The sequence below is a fragment of the Zootoca vivipara genome, chromosome 4 (genome assembly GCF_965207765.1).
Source record: "Zootoca vivipara chromosome 4, rZooViv2.hap1.1, whole genome shotgun sequence".
NCBI lineage: Eukaryota > Metazoa > Chordata > Lepidosauria > Squamata > Lacertidae > Zootoca > Zootoca vivipara.
The window spans coordinates 64,327,446-64,351,890 of record NC_142587.1 but is presented as its reverse complement, the minus strand read 5'-3'; the positions used below and the strand labels follow the sequence as shown (position 1 = coordinate 64,351,890).

Here is a 24,445-nt window from a genome sequence, read left to right as displayed (position 1 = left end):
TTAAATACCTGGGCGTGATGGGGAAAAAAAGTGAGGCCAAGGTCAAGGGGATGAAAGAATCACCATTGTTTCCACCTTGTCTTATTTTGTTAATTATTGTAAAGTTCCAAGACTTTCAATGTTTCCTTCTGCTTTTGACTTGGTGACTAGTATTTTCCATACTTTGCTGCTTTCTAGACTTGGAGATTTTCCTGCAATGCTTAAAAGAGGGGTTATTTCAGGGGAGAGGAATGAAAAGCCCAGAATGTTATAGGAAACATATTTAAGTTTCATTTTATTGGAGAATATCAAAACATTACATCAAAATTCCTGGGCGTATTGGATGTTGGAACCATCTCACTAGTATTTAGCCAATTTAAATGGTGCACAGTATAATATGCATAGATAGCGAGTAATTTAAATCAGAGATGCAAGGGGCATTTGGCAAATTATGCAAAAAGTATTCCTGAAATGTAGAAGTTCTTGAAAACCACTTTTGTTGTAGATAGAAAGCAACATTGAGATCGTGAGTTCTCAATTCTCTAATGGCCTGCCCTAAATGAAAGTGTTTTGCTTCTATAATCAAAACTTTGCCGAGAGAGTTTTGGCTAACTTTAGTGAAATTGGATCAGTGTTGTTTTTTTCTGTTTAGTCCATCTCTTGAAAACATGATATTTATATCCTGCCACACCCTGTGCAGCTAACTATAGTTAAAACATTAGGGAACTACAGTTCTGATCATTTGAATAAACTTCTTAGAACACAAGTACTGATTGCATATAACTGCCAAGTACGAAAACTAGTTTGGCAACACATGCCACATTAGTGTGTGATTTATGACTGGTTTTCATGCCATGTCGATGACTGCGTAGCCCAAGTTAGTCTTAATTTATTCCGAAAGTTCATGTAGCATTCCTGTCAGTGCTGTGACAGAAGGAAATGCTGTGCAAATGCAAATCAAACCCTTTCGCTGCATTATAGCGAATGGAGAAAGTAGAGAGCGGTTAAGTAAAAAAAAAAAAACAGATGAAAATTCTAATAGCCTGAGCATTTCTAGTGTGTGAGAGCAAGGGACAGAAAGATGGAACGTTAAGAGGAGTGGCACAAGATGGGTTGCAGATGGAGGAGGAGAGAAAGAGAGCTGTCAGTATATGAGCGTGTGCTTTTTTACGGCACAAAACCAAAGTTAAGAGATGCTATTATAGTAGAGCTGTAGGTTATAATTCTTGAGACATAGGAATATGTTTTATACTGAGTCGGGCCATTGTTTCATCTAGCTCAGTACTCACTGCACCAACTGGCAAATCACCATGATTTTTCTCAGTCACCAGAGCATGTGCTCTACCACTGAGCACATGCCCCCCACCATTTCATTGCCATGCTGCGGCAGGGGGTGGGGGAGAAACTATTGCTTTTCTTTTATGCAGTTGTCACTCAGATGAAAGGCAAACGTGACAATGCTTTTGTTTTAGTTAATATTGGGGTATGAGGGGGTTCTTGTTTTGTTTGTTTACAGAGCATTGGTGGTTCACTGGTAGAATTCTCGCCTGCCACATGGGTGGTCCAGGTTCTTTTTCCGGCCAGTGCAACTTGCACTAATCTGGAGTAGCTCAGGTCTTAATCTCAGGGTTATGGGTTCGAGCCCCATGTTGGGTAAAAGACTCTTGCGTTGCAGGAGTTGAGCTAGATGATCATTGGAACTCTACAATCCTGTGATCCTATAAGTTTGTATCCTGTTTTTCAGTCCTCTAAGGATCCTTAATGCAACATGTTTCTGTCCCTGGAAAGGATCATTTAGATTAGAAAATGTCAGAAAACCTTTGGTTCTGGAGCTGATGAAAGTGAAGCTATTACAAACATAGGTGTTTTTAACAGGAGGTTTCAAATATTTATTTCTACTAGCTTTTCAAATTTATTGGCATGTTACATATAGTAACAATTAAATAATAATAATAATAATAAAATACCCCGCCCATCTGGCTGGGGTTTGCCAGCCTCTCTGGGCGGCTCACAGCATATATCGCCAGGGATGGATGGCACAGCAGAAATAACATAGAAGGATAATCCTACACAAATATTATTGTAGTTTTGGTTTTGTTAGTCTAGATCAGTGGTTCCCAATTAGGGGTCCAGGGACCCCTGGAGGTCCGTGGAACACACCCAGGGGATCCACAGCCGCATCCCTTGCCTCCCCTCAAACTAATTCTTTGTCACTTTTGCATGGTAATAACACAAATTTTATGGTCTGTGTTTTTTGTAGTATACCTAAAATCGTTTGCTTATTAGGGGATACCCCACATTTTGTTCTAAAAAAATGCTTTGCAGAGGTAACTACCATAGAGTTATCAAAATTCTCAAAAGTAGGGGATCCGTGGCTTGGCTTTTGAAAAATAGGGGTCCTCAGTAATTAGCTAATTGGGAAGCACTATATTCTGTGGTCAGTGGCACATCTCTTTAACACCTATGCCCTTGAAGTGCCCCCCGCCCCCACAACAGAACTAGAAAATCCAACTACTGTGTGAACCTTTGCATTCTGAGGTTAATTTTGTAACCCCTGTTGGAAATGACTCTCTTTTCCAGGCTGTGAGCCAAGGAAGGTGGAATTCATGAGTTCAGCCTGCAGTACATTGCAGGCGACAGATGACAATATATCCCTTGAGCAAACCCAGCCAGTTGATTCATTGAAGCAGTCACCCCTGACAAATGTTTGACACTTTTTATTAGCTGTTGTTAGTCCAATGACTTATTGTTTGAAAAACTGGACAGTAGCGAAAGTGTTTTTCAGAACACTTCTTAGAACATAATTCTTGGAAGAGGAGTACCAGTATTTATGATGGGTTACTTGTGAGGCAGGTTTAGTACCATTTAATTATCTGAAGTCAAAATGTTTCCAGTCAAATGCTATTGTTCCCATTTGTTATAAATGGGAAATGTAAATACAGTGGAACCTCGGTTTATGAACATCTCGGTTTATGAATTTTCGGTTTACGAACACCGCGGACCCATCTGGAACGGATTAATTCACTTTCCCTTACTTTCAATGGGAAAGTTCGCTTCAGTTTATGAACAGACTTCCGGAACCAATTACACCCATGCTTCGAGTTAAGTACGCTTTAGGATGAGTACTCCGTGGACCCGTCTGGAACGGATTAATCCACTTTCCATTACTTTCAATGGGAAAGTTCGCTTCATTTTATGAATGCTTCAGTTTATGTACTCTGCGGACCGTCTGGAACAGATTAATCCACTTTCCATTACTTTCAATGGGAAAGTTCGCTTCAGTTTATGAATGCTTCAGTTTATGAACAGACTTCCGGAACCAATTGTGTTCATAAACCAAGGTACCACTGTATTTAAACATTGCTATAAACATGACATGCATCTTGTAATAACTCCTTTCTTAGAGGAACTTCAGGTGTTGTTATATGTTGCAAGGTTCCGGAAATATAAATGGCTTGTGTACTGCTTTGCAATGTACCGTATTGGCCTGAATATATGCCGCACCCGAATATAAGCCACACCTTTAAAATTCAAGGGGGGGAACAATACCTCAATATAAGCTGCTCACTTAAAATTCCGCAGGCACTCACACCCATTCCATTTTTTTGTAAGGTCGCGAATTTAAGCCACACTTTAACTTTTCACAGTTGGAATTTGGAAAAAAAAGTGAGGCTTATTTTCAGGCCAGTACAGTATGTATGTAATGATATGAAGTGGAACGTATATTATCTGTTCCTCTGAAACTCTTTGTTGTGGTATGCGTGTGCTACCAGCAAAAACAACACTTCTGCGCACATTTCTACCAGACATATACAGGGGCTCCATTTGAAACATTAGAAAAAGCTGAGAAAATAGCAAGTGTGATCGGCTTGCACTTCCTGTAATAACTTAAGTATAAATAATAAAGATTGTGTATAATAACAATCAAAGCTGCTCTCTTATAGTACTGATTGATAAGCCAAATGTGAAATTATAATGTCTTGCATATCCTGATGAAAGTCATGAATCGCTAGAGATAAGTGGACTGGTATAAGATGAAAAGTTCAGGTTTTGTATTTTATGCTTGCTTTCCACAATTAAGTTTAGAGGTTAACTTTAACCAAGAGTCAGAGTCATCAAAATGCCAACATTATGAAACATCAGCCACTAAACGATCTTGTACAATGTTATTCTTATTCCCTCTGAACCATTTGGTACAAAGGAAATCTTGATAAGGTTTCTTCTCTAAATGTTATCTATCAGTAGCCATTCCATCTGGTTGCTGCAGGGGAAGAGATAGGAGAGCAAGGTCTTTTCCATGGTCTGGCTGAAATACTAATCCAGAAATTTCTTTTTCTGTGGGCTACTAATTGAGTTTTTTAAAAACTCATTATGTGATCTTAAACACCATCACTTGGAAGAAAGTCCTGTTGATTTCAGTACAACTTGCTTTCAGGTATTTTATGTTTTGTGTAGACTGCTTAAAATATTTTGATAATTAAGCAGTATATAATTCCTGTTAAATAAAATTAAAATATGAAAAAATCATAAATAGGTTAAGAAACAACTCTGAACTACTTTCTTACTTAAAGCCCAAGCCTTTAAGAAAAACAAAGAGCAACAGCAATTCACAGATCACTATGAATGCCTGTAAAACAAGCAATAATTCAATTAGGTTATGTGTTGCATCAGCCCTTGATTTCTTCAATAAATTTAGATTATATTTATATTTAGGCAATTTTCTAAATGTCTGAATATAAAATATAACTGGAGAAGGACCGGCCAGTTAAATAGTCAGAGAAGCTGAGGACTTTCTCTCCTAAAATCAAGCTGGATAAGCATTAAGTCACAAGGGGCTTAGCTATGACAAATCCTGCCTCTCTGTCATAGATTATTTGGCACCTCCTCTTCTTCAGCTGCTCTCTATCAGCAGCCATGCCAGTTGACTTACAGCAGAGGGAGAGATGAAACACCAGGGCCCACTCCTTCGACTGGAAGAGAACAGCGGCCATTTAGCTACTGCTCTCCCTGAACTCTAGCTATTCAAGCTGATGTTTATGAGAACTATACAAAATGCAAAACTGCTGCTTGAGTCTCCTTGTTTTCTTCTACCCTCCCCATCCCTTTTTCCTTTTGGAACATGTATTAAAAATAAAAACAAGGTTTACAACAGGCATACAATTGCTTAGCAAATTTTAGGTGCTATAAAACAAGACTGTGAAAGTCACAAAGCCCATCTCTTCCAATGTATAAGGTTCATTAATTGAACTTTTAACCGCCTCTTTTACAACATACAATTATCTGCAATCTCGTTGTACACATATACACCTTGATCCTGTTAGACAAATGAGGAAGTATGTGCACCAACAGATAGTGCATGCCTGTTCTTTTCCCTGATCCAGCATTGAAAATTGTACATGCAGAGCCATTCCTAGAAAGCTAAAATACCCATGCAGTTTTTATGGCAGAGAAGTGTAGGACAGAATCCACCCAAATCCTGCTTCACCTTCTCCACCAAATGGTAATGATTGGCAGGACATTGATTTTGTTTTCTTTTTCAAGCCTCTGTGTGCTAGGTTGAATCAGAGTCTTAACCTCAAATCTTCAGCATGCTTTTATGTCATGTGGTGTTTACTCACAGAAATGAAGATCTGTATGGCTGCATTTCACAGTAATAGGCTGTGATCCAGGAAAATTTATTATGCATGTGCAAACACGTTTTCACACATGGAAGAGCTATTTTCCTCATGTATGTGGTTTGCCTAATGAAAATCAAACAGTTTCCACATGCACAAGCCATTTGTGTTCTAATTGTCTACTTGTTCTCCTTTGTTCCTCGTATCCAGTTGTATTTACGGTAAGTGGTGTATTTTGTGCACATAGTTTCCTGGGTCATGTGCTATATTTACAGATAATCTAGTACAGTAGTTTGAAACTTCGGTTCTGAAGGTTTCTCATTAATTTAACTATGACTCTCTTTTTTACTTTTTTTGAAGGCATAGCATCTTATTCTATTTATATCGAACTATATCTTTTGTTGACTTAGGTAATAAATACATTGTAAGTGAACAGTATATATTCAATAAACTCTATGACTCAGAGCATTTATTACTGGCTTTTTGGCTACACCTATTCTTTAGTACAATTTTAAAGGTCATTCAACAATAACTGGATGTAGGTTGCTATGAAATATTCAACAATGGTGCATGGTTGTTCTGTTGTGAAGCATCTGAGTCAGACAATGTAGGCAGAGCTTTCTTCATGATCAGGGTTTTCTTTCCCACGTTACATTGTTGACGGCATCATTCAGGGCTGCCATGACATAGCTTTGGCTATGAATTGTGCTAGATGCTCATTTCCCCCTGTAAACTAATTTGCTCCTTCCCTGCTCGAGGTAAATAGAATTTGTCAGTCTGAACTTTAAATTCTATACTGTAATTCCCTTTCTTGGTAGCTCAGAGCAATTGTTCTTTTATTAAAATAGATAATATATTTACAGAGTGTATTGAGCTGATTAAGTTTATGTGATACTTTGCAGGTTGGTGGTGGCCATGCCAGCGTTTCCAGTCTAAAATTAAATATGGTTCTTTTTTTCTTTTTCATGTGCACATAGCACGAGCGGTTACACTCCTCCCCATCTCCATGTGTAGTCTTCTCCATTCTGGGCACTTTGAACAGCAGCTGCTGCTGGAAATGGAAAGGAGAGAGCAGTCCTTCTTGTGGATCATTCACCTCCTCTAGGCCTTCACCCAATCCTCTTCAGATAGGCTTTTTCCCTATAAATTAATGTCTGTAGTCTACGATTACTGTGCTACAGTAGAAGGCTGTAATTTGGTGTATCTGTTCTCAGTATTGGTGATTAAGCAAACAAGTAAATGAGGATGGATGCTTCTCTGTACCTCACTGTAAGAAGTGCTGAGTAATACGGTAAACAAGTACAGTATAAAGAAACTTAGCACTCCATGGTTTGGCCCTTGTCTTAATGCCAATGGAGAATTGTGCTTTGCTTTCTAGGAATCTCAGCAATTTAAGTGCATTGATTTACTGTAAACAGAATGAAAAATGAGTCTAGAATAAACTTTCTGGTCATGGCATTGTAGATAACTTTTTGTGTACTTTAAAATAATAGTAGAATATAGGTTGTGAATTGAATCATGAATACAAAAATCTCTGGGAACAATAATAATAAAAACCTCAATATCTTTTTAAAAAATACCATGCCATTTTAAAGGTATTAATCTCTTTCAAATGTTAGCCTTTTTGTATTGGTGCTGTGGCATTCCACAAGGAAGGCAAAATCTTGGCTATAGAAGACTTAAACGTCTGGAGCAGCTCTGAAGTGGATAGACAGATGGTGCAGTTGGAATATATAATCTGCTTTTTTCCCCCTGGAGACTAAGAATGGCACCTGAATAATGTACAGATAATCTGTCCCTGCTGCATTTGTATTTTACCGATTAGAATTAACTGGGCTTTTAAACTGTATGGACAAGAAGAATGTCATATTTGCTTCATATCCCCTTGGTCTTATAACACGTTTAGTCCTTTAAAATTCTTTTTTTTTCTTGAGAGTGAGAGATTAAAAGGCTTTAATTCATGTATAAAATGATATTAGCCCCTGCTTGGCAGGGGATTGGATTGGATGGCCCTTGTGGTCTCTTCCAACTCTATGATTCTATGATGATTCTATAACCTCTAAAGATTACATCCAGATGGCAAGTATACATAGCAGAAAAGCACCAGTTTCTCTGTAGCCTTCCTAGAGCTGCTGATTCATATGACACTTCTAACATGCCACATGGGGCTCATGATGAGGTTTGACTTTGTTCTGAAGTGGCCATCTGATTGCTTCAGGCACAGCCAAATTGTAGTTTAAATTGCAGTGCTTCTGCTCTTGAGTTTACAGTGATATGGTGAGCCATGCCACAGGCTGGTCACAATGTGTAGTCGTCAAATGAATCCAACATTCACTCCAATTGCAGTAACTCTCTCTCTCTCTTTTACATGTGGCATCACTTCCCTCAGTTTCACATCTGGTGGGACCTCAGTTCAAAGACACTTGCTCATCACTCAGTAATTTACTGATGGCTTGCATGTATACAATTAGCACCAGCGATTAAATACTATAGACAGGGCTTTTGTATCATCTCATACAATAATATTAAATAGAGTCTGTTTTTCCACGAACTGGTCATTGAATGATACACTGAAGTGACAAGATGCTGTGTAGCATATATGTATGTGTGAATCAGTCCTGAGTTAAATGGTAACGGAAACGGGCCTTACTTACAGATACACAGTCATCATATACTTTTAATTAAAATTTTCAGCGGATCATAAATGCCCATGAACACAACAGACTGTATCTGACATTTGACCAAGTCCAAGTATTCCACTTATTTCCAGGAGGAAAGACTCAGAACTGTATCTGAGCTCTAATGGTAGACCATTACTTTAAATCACTACATGAATCGGGTAGGGAACCTGAGGCTCTCCAAGTGTTGTTGGACTCCAGCTCCCATCAGCCCCAGCCAGTATGGCCAATAGTCAGGAATGTTGGAGGTTGCAGTCCAACTTCCAGAGAGCCGCAGGTGTCCCAGCCCTGACATAAGCAATTAGGGTAACATGAACCTTTTCAGATAGAGACAGGCAAGTGGTACCTTTGAGGATTCTGTTGACCGTTTTATAATCTAAAACAGTGTAAAGTGGATAAAGTGAACTACTTTCATCTGCAAACCTCATCCAAGGGTGCATATCACTGGAGTTAGGGCACAATTATTTGACAAAAATAGCTTAACATACATGTTTCTGCCAGGGGTTGGGCATGATGACCCACAAAGCCTTCTCCTCAGTGGTACTATGAGTCAATAGCTATTTAAAAATCTCCACTAATTACACCTGTAATGGCATACCTATATATTATACATTTGAGTATTTTGACAGGTGGTGGTGGGAAATAACTACAGTACTATTCATGATGGCTATAATTCCTTCAGTATCAGAGGTAATACCAGTTGCAAGGGGCCACAAGTGGGAGAGGGCTATTGCACTTTTGTCCTGTTTGTGGGTTTCCCATAAGCATCTGGTTGGCCCCTGTGAGAACAGGGCTCTGGCCTAGAGTAGACTTTGGTCTGATCTGCCAAGACTCTTCTAAAGTAGAAACATTGCTTTAGATTTTTGAAATAAGAGAGGCCAGTGCCTATTGTACTAATCTCTCTGTGTCTGTTTATAGCCGAGTAATGCCTAGGAGCTTTTGCTAATGTTCCAATAGTGATATTTTTTTCTGTTCCAGGAAAACAGAATGTGAACTGGGTGCACCTGCAGTTACTTATGCAACATATCGAGGTTCTGCAAGAATTAAGCAATTGCTTAAGAAACAAGCGGAATTGGAGCAAGAAAAACAAACCCCAACTAGCATTAATAGCACTACAGTCAAAAACAAAGAAAATAGGACTGTAAGCCTTCCAAACTCAGAAACTACTACAACAAAGACAGAATCCTCGTTGAAAACAAACTCGGGACCTAAGACTAAAGATGACACAAAGGATTCACAAGCCAACATATTTTTGGCAGAAATGGATTTTGGGGGAAATTCTCTGGAAGTCTTGGGCAATTGTGAGCAAAAAGAACTGAAGAACAAAATTACCTCGTTGACAGAAATGGAAACAATCAAAAATTGCATTGAGGAACTGGTTTCTGTGAAACATATGGCAGTTTCCAACACACCAGAACTTAATAGGAATCTTCTGTTGGAGCCAACACTGTTGCAAAAGAAAGCCAATTTCAGTTGCCAGAATACAGATGCTGTTAGTATGAGTTCAGAAAATAGCAGATTGCTTAAAAATAGGGAGGAGGTGTTGGGGGAAATACAAATGGAGATTCAGTCAATCAATGCTACCACTGTTGGCTTTCAAAAAGGAATGCAGTTTTGCCCTTTTTCTAAAACAGAAACAAAAGAGACAATGCAAAAGGAGTTTTTTTCGCACCCCAAAGTAGACTTAGGTGATAATGAGCAACACTTGCTAGAAAACAAATGTTCCTGCAATAGTTGGACTGAGGATCAATTCAAACTAAAAGCAGAGAACCAAACATTGCATTTGAATAGTATTATAGGTAGCGGACAGGCAGTTAGCAGGGTAGAAAGTGAAACTGAAGAATCATACCAAAAAGTGACAGAGCAGGAGAAAAACATGCAGATCATTTCACCAGATGGACACTTACCTCTCCACGAACAAAAAGTTGGAGAAGAATTGCAGTTGGTGTTGCAGGATACAAATTGCAAAAAAGGTGATATATCAGCAGGAGTCGGTATGCTTGCTTCAGTCCAATCCAAAGAAATGGTTCAAGATGCAGATATATTTGGCAAAAGCGATCTAAAGAGTGAAGAGGCCACTGAGTTCATGGTACTTACAGATATACCAAACAATCATAACTTCCCCATGATGTCTGAGAATGGAACTAATAATTTTACCAATGATAATTTGTATATGCCTGTGACAAAATTTGACCATGTTAGAATGACAGGTGCTTCTCCTAACGCAGCTGAGGGAAACTATGCCAACACATCTTTGTTAGCTGCTGAATATGAAAATGTGGTGTCTCGGGTGGCGTCAACTGCCTTAGAAACAGGTGACACCAGCACTGAGGAGGCTGTGGGCACTATGGATGGTGCCCCTCTTATCCTTGGGGCTAAAGATGACAACTGCCATATTTCTCAGAGAGCTGAGGATGAAACTCTGATCGAAACATCAACCGGTTTAGAGAGTCCTCTTCCTCTCGCTGAAGACAAAACCAAGCCCATCAAATTAGAGAACTCGGAACTTAAAAGCAACACAGGCACTACTACGGTGGCCAAACCTATTCCATCACTTCTTAAAACTGCAGAAGTTGTGATATCTGCACAAAAAACCGATCCATTAGTTGATGAAATAAAAAATCAAACTGAAGCAAAAATGGCTTGTGAAACTAAAGAGGACATCACAATAGGTCTACCTCCTGCCGCCTCTTCTAAAGAGACATGCTTGCCTGAGATCTCTCCTCCTGTTGTGAAATCAGAAGAAAATAGTTATTTACCATTTCCTCCTTCTCCGTTACGTGTCTTGGTCGGTAACTCTTTCATCTCTGGAGATAGCAAAATCATTTTGGACCCTGTGTCTAAACCTGTCCTTAATTCTGAAGATCACAGTTTGTTGGGGGCTTTGTGTTCTTTGGCTGATAAACAGGATTGCACTAACCAGTCTCTAAGTGATTCTGCAGGGACTATCAATGGTAAAATATGTTGTTCTGCCTATACATGTGAAAATAACCAAGTTATCTCAAAGTCAGAGGACTGTGGACCTGGGAGCCGCCTTATTGCTGCTGAATCTGGGTGTGCAGGTCAAGTTCCTGGTACTTTTTTGGAATCTGAAAGCATTCCTGAAACTAAGATTACCTTTGACACTGCTGAAATTGCTGATAGTAGAAGTGAGATTTTACTGCGCTCTGAAGAAATGAAGAATATGTCTGCATCTTGCTTGGTAGACTCTAGATCTAACCTGGCAAAAGAGGATCTTCTTGTTTCTACAATTGAAAATTTATATACTTTCAAGCCTGTGTCACCCATTACTTGCTTTAAAGATAGCTCAAAGTTTAGTTCTCCTGCCTGTGAAACATCAGATTTTGTTTTAGACAAGAATCATGCTCTTCCTGTTGATTCTGAAGAAAAGAAGGGCAAGGTTTTACCTAAATATAAACCAAATACTCTACACTCTCAATCTGTGTCAGAAACAGATTACCCAGTCCCATTCTTGTCCCCAGTTGCCTGTGATGTGGAAGCTACAGAACCTGTAAAGATAGTACTAGGATCGTCTTTCACTACACAGCAGAGAAAAGAGGAGCAAAGAACTTCATGCCAGCGAAATCTTCACTACCTTGCTGTTGCTACTACTTCAAACACTGTTGAAATGGGTGATCAAGCAATTACAACTTTGTTTACAGAATCAAGCAGCCAGTTTTCTGAGGAAGCACTGGGTGATGTTGAAACAGGAAGGCAAGTACAAATTAAATCCCAAGACTTAACTGTTTTGCTCAAAAAGGCTGATGAAATAGTTGATGCAGTTCTGCGTTTAGCCATAGAAGAAATAAGATCAAAGCAAGCAGCTGGCGTCTGCCAGACTAATGACATTAAGGACAATTTATTAGGGCTCAGCCTTCAAAAAGATCAGAAAAATAGAAAAATTCTTTCAGAATCAAAAGAAATGCAGTCAAGGAATTCATCATTAAAGCATTTTAATGAGGGTTGTATCAGAAAGCTTTCTGAAGTTAAAGCAAAAGACACACTTGGCACAAATATTAAAGATGAAAAAATACCATTTGACATTACAGATAAAATTGACCTACATAGTTCAATAGCACTAAAAGCAAAAGAAATAATTGATGATGTTATTAATGCAGCCATACAAAAAGTGACATATAATCAGCCTGAGGACCATCTGAGCAATGGCATTCTTCAAAATTCAGCCCTTAAGTCCAACACTGAAGCATCAAAGAAGCTTACTACTGATACCGAATTAACAGCTAAACTTCCCAAAATAATTGAAGAATCTTTAAATTTAAGTCCAATATATGGAACTTCAGTATGCAATATAATCAGTGACGGTAAAGTAGCAAACTCCTCAGCATCTTCGGATATTAATATTAAAGACGACCGCAAGGAAATAACAGGTGGAGAACAGAAAAATGAAATTGACTGGTCTGATCCCTCAGCTACAGTAGAATGCAGCCCTCCTATAGTCAATGGCAAAAACAGTAAACATGTCAATTGTACTATGTGCATGACAGATGCTGGTGAGGAAACGAAGTGGACAATTGATGATGAATCTGAATATTCGTCATACTCAATAAATGAAGATACTGTAATGGATGAAGTGCATTTGCCATCATTTGGACCTTTAGATTCACTTGGAAATAATGTAGGAAAGAATCTGCCTGAATATGTCTTTAAAGAGGGTGACCCTGCAGAAGTTGTAAGAGAGGAACCACGTGAAAAATATTATGAAATAGAAAGTGAAAAGGTCTGTGGTAAAATGACGAAAACTTACACAGTGCCACAGAATGCTTATAAATTTGGCACCCAATTCAGTATGTCTGAACAGTCTGTAATGAACAGCTCAGCAAAGATTGGCTTGAACTCAGATTTTTCCTTTGAGGAAGAAGCAGTCGTTGAGACAGGTTTAACAGTGCTCAAGGAATATTATCGGGATGATGATGATGATTGTGGAAATGGAGAGAAATCCCCCAAGTTATTTGCTGATTCTGCACCAGAAGTGTTGGACAGCAGTTCTTTCATCATTTTGTATGAAGGTGCTCTTCAAGATGAAAGCTATTTCTTTTCAACAGAAGAACCAGATCATCCCTTATCATCCCTTCCTGACCAATCCCTGGATAATAATCAACATTTTCTTATGTGTGAAACTGTAAAAGGCAAACTTGAGTCTGTCCACCCTTGTGAACAAAGCAACCAATTAAACAATCTTTCTTCAGAAGCATTCGTGACAGTGGAAGCAAAGCGATTCAGTGTTTACCCTTTCTCTTTGTCTCCTATATATGAAGACGACAGTTCTCAAGAGGACTTGCTGTCCGCTGAAGTCTCACCAGAAGGTAATCCTATTGAAAGAGCCAACCAGTCCTTGTCAGTCTTATCACTTCTTCAGTCAGTGTCTGAACGGTTAAGATCTAGCAGCCAATGTAATGAAGAAGAGGAAGAGAGTATTTGTGAAGAAAACAAACTAGAGGATGAAAAAGAAGCATATCTTTCCAGTCAGGGGCCAAACAGCTCATGCACAGCAGTCCTAGAAAACATTCATGAGAGGACATACTCACATTTTCTTTCTAAAGAGGCACTTAATGCAGAAGAGACCTTATCTTTAAGTTCAATGCCTTCAGCTCAGCTTTTACAAAAATCTGATCGTGAAACAAGTTCTTCTTCAAAGAGTATATACTATGAAAGTCTGCAGAGTTCAAGAACTTGTTCAAGTGAGAAGGGAACTCGATTTAGGAATGTTTTGGTGCCAAAGGATCAGCAGCCTGAAAGTAGTGCCTTGCAAAGACCGGCAGCTTTTCAAGTGGTAAGGTGCTTTTCATTCATTTTATATGTGTAACGAAACTATTGACTGAGCATAGTGGGGTGGGGTTGTAGGTGTACATACATACATTTAGAGTATCCTGTTGCATGTATTTGTGTGAGCGTGTTCAATTTTATTTGTGCCAGATATTTCAGTTTTGGTTTTGTTACCAACACAGTTATCGTTGAGGTTATGTTCATGTAATAATTAAGCCGAGGCAATAGGCATAAACACCAATCTTTGGGATAAACACATTGTGGAGAGAGAGGATTTCTTATATTCATGGGCTATTGTCTGGGAGCAGCTTACAGACATAGTGTGGGAAATTACATTCTTTCAGTTCACCCAGTGTAGAAAGGATTACAGTACACTAGGCAAAGTAGAACGCTCATCTCTTTCTTGCCAGTTCTTCCCCAGCAAGGTGAGGTAGGGTGAGGGAAGGAAACTTCATGCATGAATCTTAAAATAAGGGTAAGAATATATTGACAAGTATGTTTTTGTTTCCATGTGTGCTGCTCCAAAGACGCTGAGGACCCCTCATCTTCTATTGAATAATATGAGGAGAGTGTTTTGTATTAACATAAACAGCCACACAGATCCTACTGTCGGGAATCATAGACTTACTAATGTTTAATCAACATTGGCTCCAGACACCTTTATGACCATTTTTAATGATGTCTTAAAAGTTCATTCTTTCTTAGGGCATCATCCATGTTTGTGCTGAAAGCTTTAAGATCAAGTTTTTATTTTATATACGAATCTTGTATTTTAAAACATTTGTTGTTGTTTTTAATAATTCTTATTAAGATTTACAATTTTATATTAATCATAATAACATTACCTCAAAGAAAAAGAAAAAATACAGTTCCCATATCCCCCCACCCCCGACTTCCCTCAACTTCCTCTTCTGGTTCTTTACATATTAACTTCTGCTTATTTTATTATACCTTAATATTACATTCTTTAAGTTAAATATTGTTCTGTTCTTCTCCTTTTTATACCATAATTGTTTTCAAATTGCCTCTTTGTTATTTTCCAATTTTTACATCTTAATCTGTATGTTCATTTTGTTAATTGTAAGTTTACTCAAACTCTGATAGTAAGTCCACTTCTTTACAATGTTTCTGTAAGTACAGCATAAATGGTTCCCAGTTGTTGTTTTTTGAAATCTCTATTGTCTTTGTCTCTAAGTTTTCCAGCATTTCCGCATAGTCCATCAGTTTTTCTTGCCATTCTTCTGTAGTTGGTATCTTGTTGTCTTTCCATTTGGGGGCTAGTAGTATCCTAGCCCAACACTTTTAATAAGTTTCCACGCTAGTTTGTCAGTACTGATTTTCACCACTAGTAAAAAATATTACTGTTTAATTTAACAGAAAATGAAAAGACAATTGCCCCACATATCCACCAACTGGGCACTAGCAGTTGGACCTGATGACCCTTGTAACATATGGGTATCCAGTGCAGATGTTTTAGCAGAGCATTCACATGCCATCAATTATTTGCCTTCTTCAGCAGTGTGTCTGCCATTGTGCAGTAGCTGTAGCATCTGGGCCAGAGAGAATTGCAGTATCAAGGCTATCAGTGATTACAGTGGCTGGGCTATTCTGTATTCCAAATACTGCCATAGCTGGCATACCATATACACCTGGTAAAAGGCACTCCTGTCTACAGAGGACACTGTTGGCCTATCTTACAAACAAAGGAGCCACCTACCCACAGAGGCTTTACCTCCCCAGAATTCAAACTCAGTTCATTTGCCCTCATGCACTGGCTAGCACAGCCACACACCTAATTCAGATGCTGTGGAGAAATAGATCTGTGTGTCATCCATAGATGTAACCCCATAGAGCAGATGCAAGTGCGCCAAGGAACATGTTCCTAAATCTACTCTCTGGAGTCGATTGCACAGTTACAAATAGAACCAATGTAACATAGTGCCTCTGATACCTATCCAGGAGGATACAGTAGTCAATACGTGGTACCTCTGGTTACGAATTTAATTTGTTCCGGTGGTCTGTTCTTAAGCTGAAACCTTTCTTATCCTGAGGCGCGCTTTCACTAATGGCGTCTCCCACTCACATCCTGGGGCAAAGTTTGCAACCAGGAGCAACTACTTCCGGGTTAGCGGAGCTCGTAACCCGAAATGTGCATAACTAGAAGCGTTCGTAACCAGAGGTACCACTGTAGCATCAAAAGCCACTGAGAGTAAGAGCAACAGGGTCACACTCCCCCTGACCCTCTCTCAATAAACGTAATCCTTGCATCAGCCAAGGGCGATTAACTTCTAAAACCAGGCCTGTGCCCAATTGACGTGGATCCAGATAATCAATGTCATCTAGGACCACTTGCAGTTGCTCTGCCACTGTCCTCTGCACTACCTAACCCTGAAAAGGGGTATTTGTATCTGGCCAGTAGTTATTACACACCATTAGAGTCCCATAGCATTTAGAAGCCATGAGGATAGCTATCCCTACCTTAAAGTCATACTGCTTAAAATATCTATTGTTAGTTCATTATATTATAGCACTTAAATAATTATTTCCTCATTTCAATTTCAGTGTCCTGTTGGCAGGGAAGGACTCAAATGCAATCCAAGACCTGGGAAAGTGAGTGTGACCTTTTCACCGTATAAGCAAGTATGAGATATTGACTATTTTGCCATGCACATTTGAGTGAAGCAATGGAAAGTAGGTAGGTAGGTAGGTAGGTAGACAGATTCTGCATTTTCCTTGGATGTAATTAAGATGATTGGCTGCTAGATTCTACTTTTTCCTTGAATGTCATTGTTGGCTAGAGCAAACAACTAATAAAAACATTGATTAGTTAATTTAATATGAAAAGTATAATCCAACTTTCACTGATTTTGCTCCATTTAAACCAGTGATAATATACTAGTGTACTGTAAATGATTTGTGGATGACCCATTTGATTTTTTGATTTGGTTTAGACTGCAGTCCTATATACTTGGAAGCAAGTCCCATGAAGTAAACATGGCAAAGACCTTAAAGCCTTTATAAAACTAAACACAACAAGCAGAATATTTGTTATATATGGGAAACTGAATTTGCTAGTGTTTCCTTAACACCACCGCATGTCATTTCAGATGGTTATTTGTGATGTTCACGGCAACACAATTGAAATTTACCATGATGTGATAGATGCTACAGCCTGGGTATTTTCAAAAGAAGCACTGATCAGAGTTGTCAGAGGATGGTAAGGAACATGCACTTTATGGGTGAAGTGACTGTTATACCATGTTTCCCCTTTTTTAAGACACTGTCTTATAACTTTTTTCCCTCAAAAAAACACACAGCGGCTTATTTTCAGGGGGTGTCTTTTTTTAAAAAAAGTGCTGGTACAACTGGGACCCACTGGCTCAGGACGCTCAGTGCTCTCTTCTGCGCGCTGCTGGGCGCGTTGTTGGCGCTGCCAGTTCCGAGCGCCTGCAGGGTGGGGTGGGGGTGGCAGTGCTTTAAACCCCCAACCCTGTAGAAAGCAATGGAAGTTATGGACCGTAACAATCCTTAAGAGGCGCAGGTCTTAAAAAACCCCTGGTATCACCCTTGAAGCACAGCCTTCCAAAGTCAGGGGGGAAGAGGTCTGTTTAGACAAAGGAAAGGATTGGGGGTGATTCTGCGCCCTGGGACCCACAGAACTACTTTAAAAATCCCAACCTGGGGGGGGGGGGGTCAAATAGTGAAGCCCCATAGCCCTGTAGCAACAGAAGGCACATTCTGAAGCACCCGAGCTGTTCGGTTCCATAAAAAATCCAGGAATTGTAAAATTAACAACAATAATGGGGGGCACTCTATCCAAAGAGTTAAGAAGGAATGGGAAAGTGTTGAGTTATATATGGAAAAATATGGAAAGGAAAGTTAGTTAAAGATAAAAAATAAATAATTATCGCAAGGGAAAAAATAACATCATAAAGGGTAATAATATTAAATATAAAATAGACAACACAACAGAAAAAGCAAGTATATGACTAAATGAGATTGCACAGGAGTGAGGGAAGTGGGGAGAGAGGGAGGGGGGTAAGGAATGGAAGGAGGCAATGGTTGGAGGAGGGTATAGGGGGATGAATTAAAGGAAAATTAAGACTGAGAAGCGCATGGTTTTTGTTTTTTAAAGATGCAAAGACTTGCAATCAGCCAAAGTATAGAGCCCAACTTCCAGGAGACTGCGATCTACTTGCGGATTTATAAACTGGAGGTGATCTACCCCCGTTTTATTGGTGTTCAGGTCAGAGTTGTTTTTAGAGAGAGGAAATATCCCATTTTTGAGGTTAAAGTAAAAGTTCCTGACCTTTTTTTTATAATGAGGAAATGCTGCTAAAACTCCGTTCTTCATTCCACGAAGGGGAGAGGGGGCGGGGCCGGGTGCTCAAAGACAAAAGAAATGGAAAAGGAGATAGCGATCAACTGCAGCCTCCTGGGGATCGACCAGCCTCGCATTCATGCAGCCGCCGGGAGAGGCAGGGGCTGCAGCCGAGTGCTGCTTCGCAAACAAACGGGGGAAAGTGCTTAGAACCCAGAGAATCCAGCTGAAAAACATGAAGCAGCAACAGCAATTGCACACACACCATCCCAAGCCAGCACAGTAACCAAGTCCCAAAAACAAGAAAGGACTCAGCAAACACTGCTGCGGCTGGCGTTGCTGCTGCTGACTTGGGGAGCTCAGTGCTCTCTTCCACACAGCGCCTATCACTATGGCTTATTTTCGGGGTACGGTTTATATTTCTCAAATGCTTAGAAATGCTGCTATGGCTTATTTTATGACTACGCCTTAAAAAGGGGGAAACACGGTATATGTACCTGATTGTAGTGAAGATAAATCAGGTTCCTGAAGTATGCAAAAGTTAACAACAAATAGATAGATAGATTTAACTGTAGTTAATTGTGGTCCTATGGTGAAATTAATATTTTAATGAACATTTGCTGTTTTTCCATTGTTTGAATAAATACAATTTTGTGGATTTGATAGAGAAATGTAAATGCAAATTAACCAGTTAAAGCAGGGATAGTCAACCTGTGCCCCTCCATATATTGTTGATTTCCAGCTCCCACACACCAGCCACATGCCTATAGTCAGGGATAATGGGAGTTGCAGTCCAGCAATATTTGGAGGACTGCAAGTTCCCTAATTTAAGGGAATGTTCATTTTGAATGCTCGGTTTTTAAAAAAGAAATCTGAAATTTAAAAATATGTCTTATCTGAACTGTATAAAATACTGTTACATTTCTATTGCAAAGAAGAGAAAGTGAACAAGTGTATGTTAAGTTATAGAACACCATATTTTAGGCATGTGAATATATTCGGGAATTTTGAAATTTTTTTTTGTAGTGGGTTCATGTGCAGGAAAATGGTTTAAGGTATCCAGGTACACCTTTGAAACATAATAAAAGAAAGAGTATACATATTGAATAACAAGTGTTGGAAGTGTCATAAAGAAGTGTGTATTTATTTCCATTTTTGATGGTTTTGTAAGTTTACTAAGCAATAGAAATGATTACTTGTAAGAGACCCATATTGGTTCCTCTATTTTTATTTTTACTAAAAAAATGTTCCTCTGGCTCCACCCGCTGCAGAGATGTGGGCTCTGAAAGCTTTCCACTGAAGTAATGTGGCCCACAGTCTGAAAAGTTACCAACCCATCTTACATGATTATAGCTACAAGACTATATCATCCTAAGCTCTGGAAAACAATATCTGTTCTTAATATTACTGAATATGAAGCTGAACTGTATTGATACACATAATGATGAAATTACAAAAGTACCAAAAAAATTTAAAAAAATTCCTTCCAGTAGCACCTTAGAGACCAACTATGGTAAGTTTGTTATTGGTATGAGCTTTCGTGTGCATGCACACTTCTTCAGGTACAGTGTAATAAAATGAACCATGGCTTCTTACTAGTATTGGTGCTATGTTAGCTACCTCTTGGTACATGATTACAGTGTTGTGCTTATTTTATTAATATAGCTGGATTATGTATGAGAAACCAGGATTCCTGGGTGAGAAATATGTTCTAGAAGAAGGAGAGGAGATGCTGAATGATCTATTGAATCCTCACAGTGAAAAACATCAAAAGAACTTCAGAGTTGGTTCAATCAGACAAGTAGTGAAGGTGAGTGCTCTCTGAAAAACAGATTCTACTGGCAATGACAGTAGAGTCCATTTCAATCCTCTCTGCTCCCATCCACCACCACCTGTTAATTCCTTTATTTTGGTTTAGGCCACATCCACACCATGCGCTTAAAGTCATGGCTTTCCACCAAACAATACTGGGGAATGTAGTTTGTTTTAAGGAGGGTGAGAGTTGTTAGGAGACTCCCCACAGAGCAACAGGTCCCAGCACCCTTAACAAAAGCACAGTTCCCAGAATTCTTTGGGGGAAGCCATGACTGTTACCATGTTCTAAAGATATGGTGCAGGTAGCATCCCTTTTAGAGAAGACTCGGAATTTCAGATACCTTTCTCAATCTTTCTTAATGCTGCACCTCAGACCTCCCTTTCCATATTGCCCATGTTAGGCATCTGCTAATGCAGTTGCTTTTGTGAAAGTTGGTTATTTTATAGTGCTTATTGTCATCACAGTCATATCCGACAACTCTTTAAAAAATGACCTCGGTGTAGCTCAGGGCACTGAAGCAACAATGGTTCCCCACCATTGTCAGTACTTCTCTCTGCTGTGTACCATTCTTAACCTCCCATTTGAAGCCCTTTTCATGGAACCATGTTTTATGGGATGTAAATAAATACAGTCAAGGGATGCATAGCTCATACAATCATGTTTCTTTTTGTTATCTGATGTGTTCTGCAGGATTGCAGTGTTCCTGAGATTGAGCTTTACCCACAAGACAGCACAGACCATGTTCCTGTCTGCATCCAGAGTGCAGTTGCTAATTTAGAAGAACTGGAAGTCAAACCACATACTCTTTTTGTGAAAGCAGGAGTGTGAGTGCAGGTTCCATTATAAATACATCCGTTTGTGAACCTATAAAATGATGTGGCATGTAAAATGTCAGCAATCAACAGTTGCTGGCTGTTTATAAGGAGAAGCGAAGAAACAAAATAATGGGGTGTTTCAGAAAGCAGCAGTAATTTCCAATTTATAGCATAAGTTATTATTTTGCTTATACTCTCTAGGGGGGAAAAACCCTCATAAATTTAGGTTACATTTTAATTTAACGGGCTTGCACCCCAAAAGGCATTGTCCTGATTTTAAAATAACTGCTTTTCTAAAGACAATTTCTGTTGCCATCAGTGTAAAATAAACAGATTTGACTAAAATTAATTCTGTTTGCTAAAAAATTTCTGTAATAATTCTGTACAATTATGGCTGCACCAAATCTTCATATAGCATACAACGTGCCACAATATTCAACTCTGAAATGTTCTTCCCATCAGTTTTTTTTGGCATTTCTTTTTCATTTTTTAAACCTAGTCATCAGTTTGTTTGTTTTTTGGCATTTCTTTTTCATTTTTTAAACCTAGTCATTGCCCCTCGACAGCTGCCACTGCATAATTTTTCTTTTAAAATGAAAAGTTTCTGGCAAGAATCACTTTTCCAGCACATAGCCACATATCCAGTTGGAATTGGCACCATTATTATTTTACAAAGTCACTTCAGAATGAGGGCAATGGGTTTTGGGAAGGAGGAAGTGCTGCAGAAACGTTTGGCCCTGTTTACTGCCTGCCTCCAAATCACTGAAAGAATACATATTTGCAAGTCGCCTCCACTTTCAGCTCAGCCTTAAATACAACTGTCATGTTGTCTAAAGCCATTGCTTTCATTATTTTTTTTAATATGCTATTTTGTTAATGCTATTGCTTTATTATTGTTACCCTTAAAAGTAGCACAAATAAAATCTGCCTCGGAATCTTTAGAAGGGGACAACTGGCTTTTTGAGTCCGTCAAAATTTTCTGCTCTCTTTTTCAGCTATTTGAATTTCTGTGTCAGCACTTCAAGCCTTAAAGTAGCCTAACTATACACAGAATCATGGGACTAATACAGTGGTACCTCGGTTTTCCAACGTAATCTGTTCTAGAAGACCGTTCGAGTTTCGAAATGTTAGAAAACCGAAAACTCAAAACGGAAGCCTCAAAATAGAAATCTTAATACAGAAAACTCAAAACAGAAGCCACATTTCCTGTTCGACTTCCGAGGCACGTTCGAAAACCGAAGCATTTATTTCCAGGTTTTCGGCGTTCGAGTTCCAAAACGTTTGTCAATGGAGACGTTGGAAAACCGAGGTGCCACTGTTTTTTTCTAAATGGTCAACTATTTACAGCAATTATGCTGTTGAGTGGGTTCAGCATGGAGAGGAGACAAAAGCCAATATGATAGCCATCTTAAAATATATGAAGGGCTATCACATAAATGATGGAGGAGCTTTGTTTTCTGTTACTACAGAAGATCGCACCTGAAGCAATGGGTTCAAATAGTAAGAAAAATCATTCATACTTAGCAATTAGGATGGGGAATCCTGATGGTATGAGCACTTTGACCATGGAACAAACTGTTCCAGGAAGAGGTGGACTCTTCTTCATTAGAGGTTTTTAAGCAGAGACTAGATGGAAGCAGAGACCTTTATGGAATTCTGTAGTAGTGAACTTCCTGCTTTGGGAGTTAGACTGGATGGCATTTAGAGTCCCTTCTAGCGCTCTCATTATATAATTATTTTTTGATGCTAGTAGTCAAAATAGGGCATTGGGCCTATTTTGTGTTCAGGGGCAATACACCTCCTGAATACTGAATTAAGCAACAGGATGAGTGTTGTTTTCCTTCATGCTTTGCTTATGGGCTTCCCAGAGGCATCTGACTAGCCTTGCTGGAGGCAGAATGCTGGGCTAGATAATTCTGCTGGTACAGATCAAAGGTTCATTTTTATTAATTAAACTGCACATGAATCAGCACTGTTGATTAATTTAATTGGGTTAATCAGCCACTTTCTCCTCATTCTAATAGATGGCTTGCCTATTCAGACATTAATTACAAAGGAGAGGTGATGGTTTTGGAAGAAAACCACAGCCCATGTGAAATTTCAGCAGCTGATGTAAAATCTCTTCATCCGTTGAAAATGGTGAGGCAGTAATAGTTTTTCAACCAATTATACACCAATCCATCCCCTTCTGCAACAATCGTGCATCTAAATCAGAATCTATTCCATGTCTGAGCACCCACATTGACTGAGATCAGCCCAGGGTACAGATCTGATTCAGTACACCATCTTTTGAGTCTTGAAAAAAAGCTAAGAATTAGCCTTTTGGTCAATAATTTCTCTAGATTAGACTTGACATTCTGTTTGCCTGGTGCTCCTGAAATGATCAGAACTAGATTAGAATAGATTTATAAAGTATTTATTCAGATTAATCATTAAAAAAAATATAAGATTCTAGTACCTAGTAGTTACTGCAGAGATCTGCACTATAATAGCCTCTGTTTGCCTTTATGGGATGTGATAATAGGTGGGGTTGGTGTTCTTAATATTCCCACGAAGTTTCCAGAAATGAAATTGCTGTTGTATGAATGAAATTAGATATGTAGTTGGTTTTGGATTCAATAGAAATCTAATTCTCTATATGCCCTATGAACATTTTTGCCACTGTCAGCAGCCATCTCCCCTCAAAACCTGCCAAAGATAGGAGTCCCTTCTGCAGGAAGTAAAGATGTTCAGGCCATGTGAATGCTGTCTTTCTTCATATTCACATGTTGAAGAATTCCTAATTCTTCTGGAACAATCAAGCACTCATAAATGTGTTTCTTATTTTGGAATCAATATTTAATGCCCTTTTAAAAGGCATGTTGATGATAACAACAGTGAGAGGAATAAAAAAGGTTTTATCCACTCTGAGCATGGAGAAGCTCTAATCAATATTCTTCCATCCTTCAGCAAATTTTGAGGGCAGTTTGCAATAGCACTTATACATATTTGCATAGAACTAATGGAACTGAAACATGCATTTGAATTTTACATACCTGATAATTTGTTATTTTGTTTTACACTATAGGGTGGCCTGAAGGTTCAGATGCCTACGAACATTAAGGTAAGTATGGATCCTGGCAACAGTAAACTAATCTGTTTTTAAAGACCTTCAATATCATAGAATCCTAGAACTTCAGGGGTGTCTCTTATGCCTAACTTTGCTATTCCTTTCTTAAAACTATGGGGTTGAATCTAGAGGTGCCCTTCCACAAATGGGAGAGCTTTTTCCATTCACAGATGTGACAGTGAGCCAGCGGAGGCTCCCACTTGAGAGAGGTTCAGGGAGATAATTTTTGCCATTTTCTTCCTTTCCCTCTGCAAATCCTCCACCATCTCCCACTCAATTCTAGAGGGGCCCAAAAATTCATAAAGCACAGGAAGCAACAGAGGGAAGT

General features: G+C 39.0%; 2 protein-coding genes across 5 annotated transcripts in view; one reads left to right on the top strand and one right to left on the bottom strand.

Moving 5' to 3' along the window:
* Positions 1-24,445, bottom strand: part of RIOX2 (ribosomal oxygenase 2) — a 69,397-nt gene that overhangs the window by 8,192 nt on the left and 36,760 nt on the right. Inside the window, exons 11-13 of one of the 3 annotated variants that reach the window (XR_015949630.1) lie at positions 13,521-13,671; positions 10,180-10,331; positions 9,605-9,719 (exon numbers count right to left, since the gene is read on the bottom strand). The gene's annotated coding sequence lies outside the window, so the exon portion shown is untranslated. Of the gene's footprint in view, positions 1-9,604; positions 9,720-10,179; positions 10,332-13,345; positions 13,672-24,445 lie in introns of those variants that run through there. The other 2 variants (XR_015949631.1, XR_015949629.1) reach the window with 2 other exon arrangements.
* The window catches only part of CRYBG3 (crystallin beta-gamma domain containing 3), a 63,026-nt gene that overhangs the window by 17,088 nt on the left and 21,493 nt on the right, over positions 1-24,445 (top strand). Inside the window, exons 4-10 of one of the 2 annotated variants that reach the window (XM_035116450.3) lie at positions 9,251-14,063; positions 16,619-16,666; positions 17,164-17,273; positions 20,043-20,187; positions 20,884-21,017; positions 23,033-23,147; positions 24,076-24,111. In XM_035116450.3, the coding sequence (XP_034972341.3) occupies positions 9,251-14,063; positions 16,619-16,666; positions 17,164-17,273; positions 20,043-20,187; positions 20,884-21,017; positions 23,033-23,147; positions 24,076-24,111 (5,401 nt within the window). Of the gene's footprint in view, positions 1-9,229; positions 14,064-16,618; positions 16,667-17,163; positions 17,274-20,042; positions 20,188-20,883; positions 21,018-23,032; positions 23,148-24,075; positions 24,112-24,445 lie in introns of both variants that reach the window. The other variant, XM_088668029.1, reaches the window with a different exon arrangement.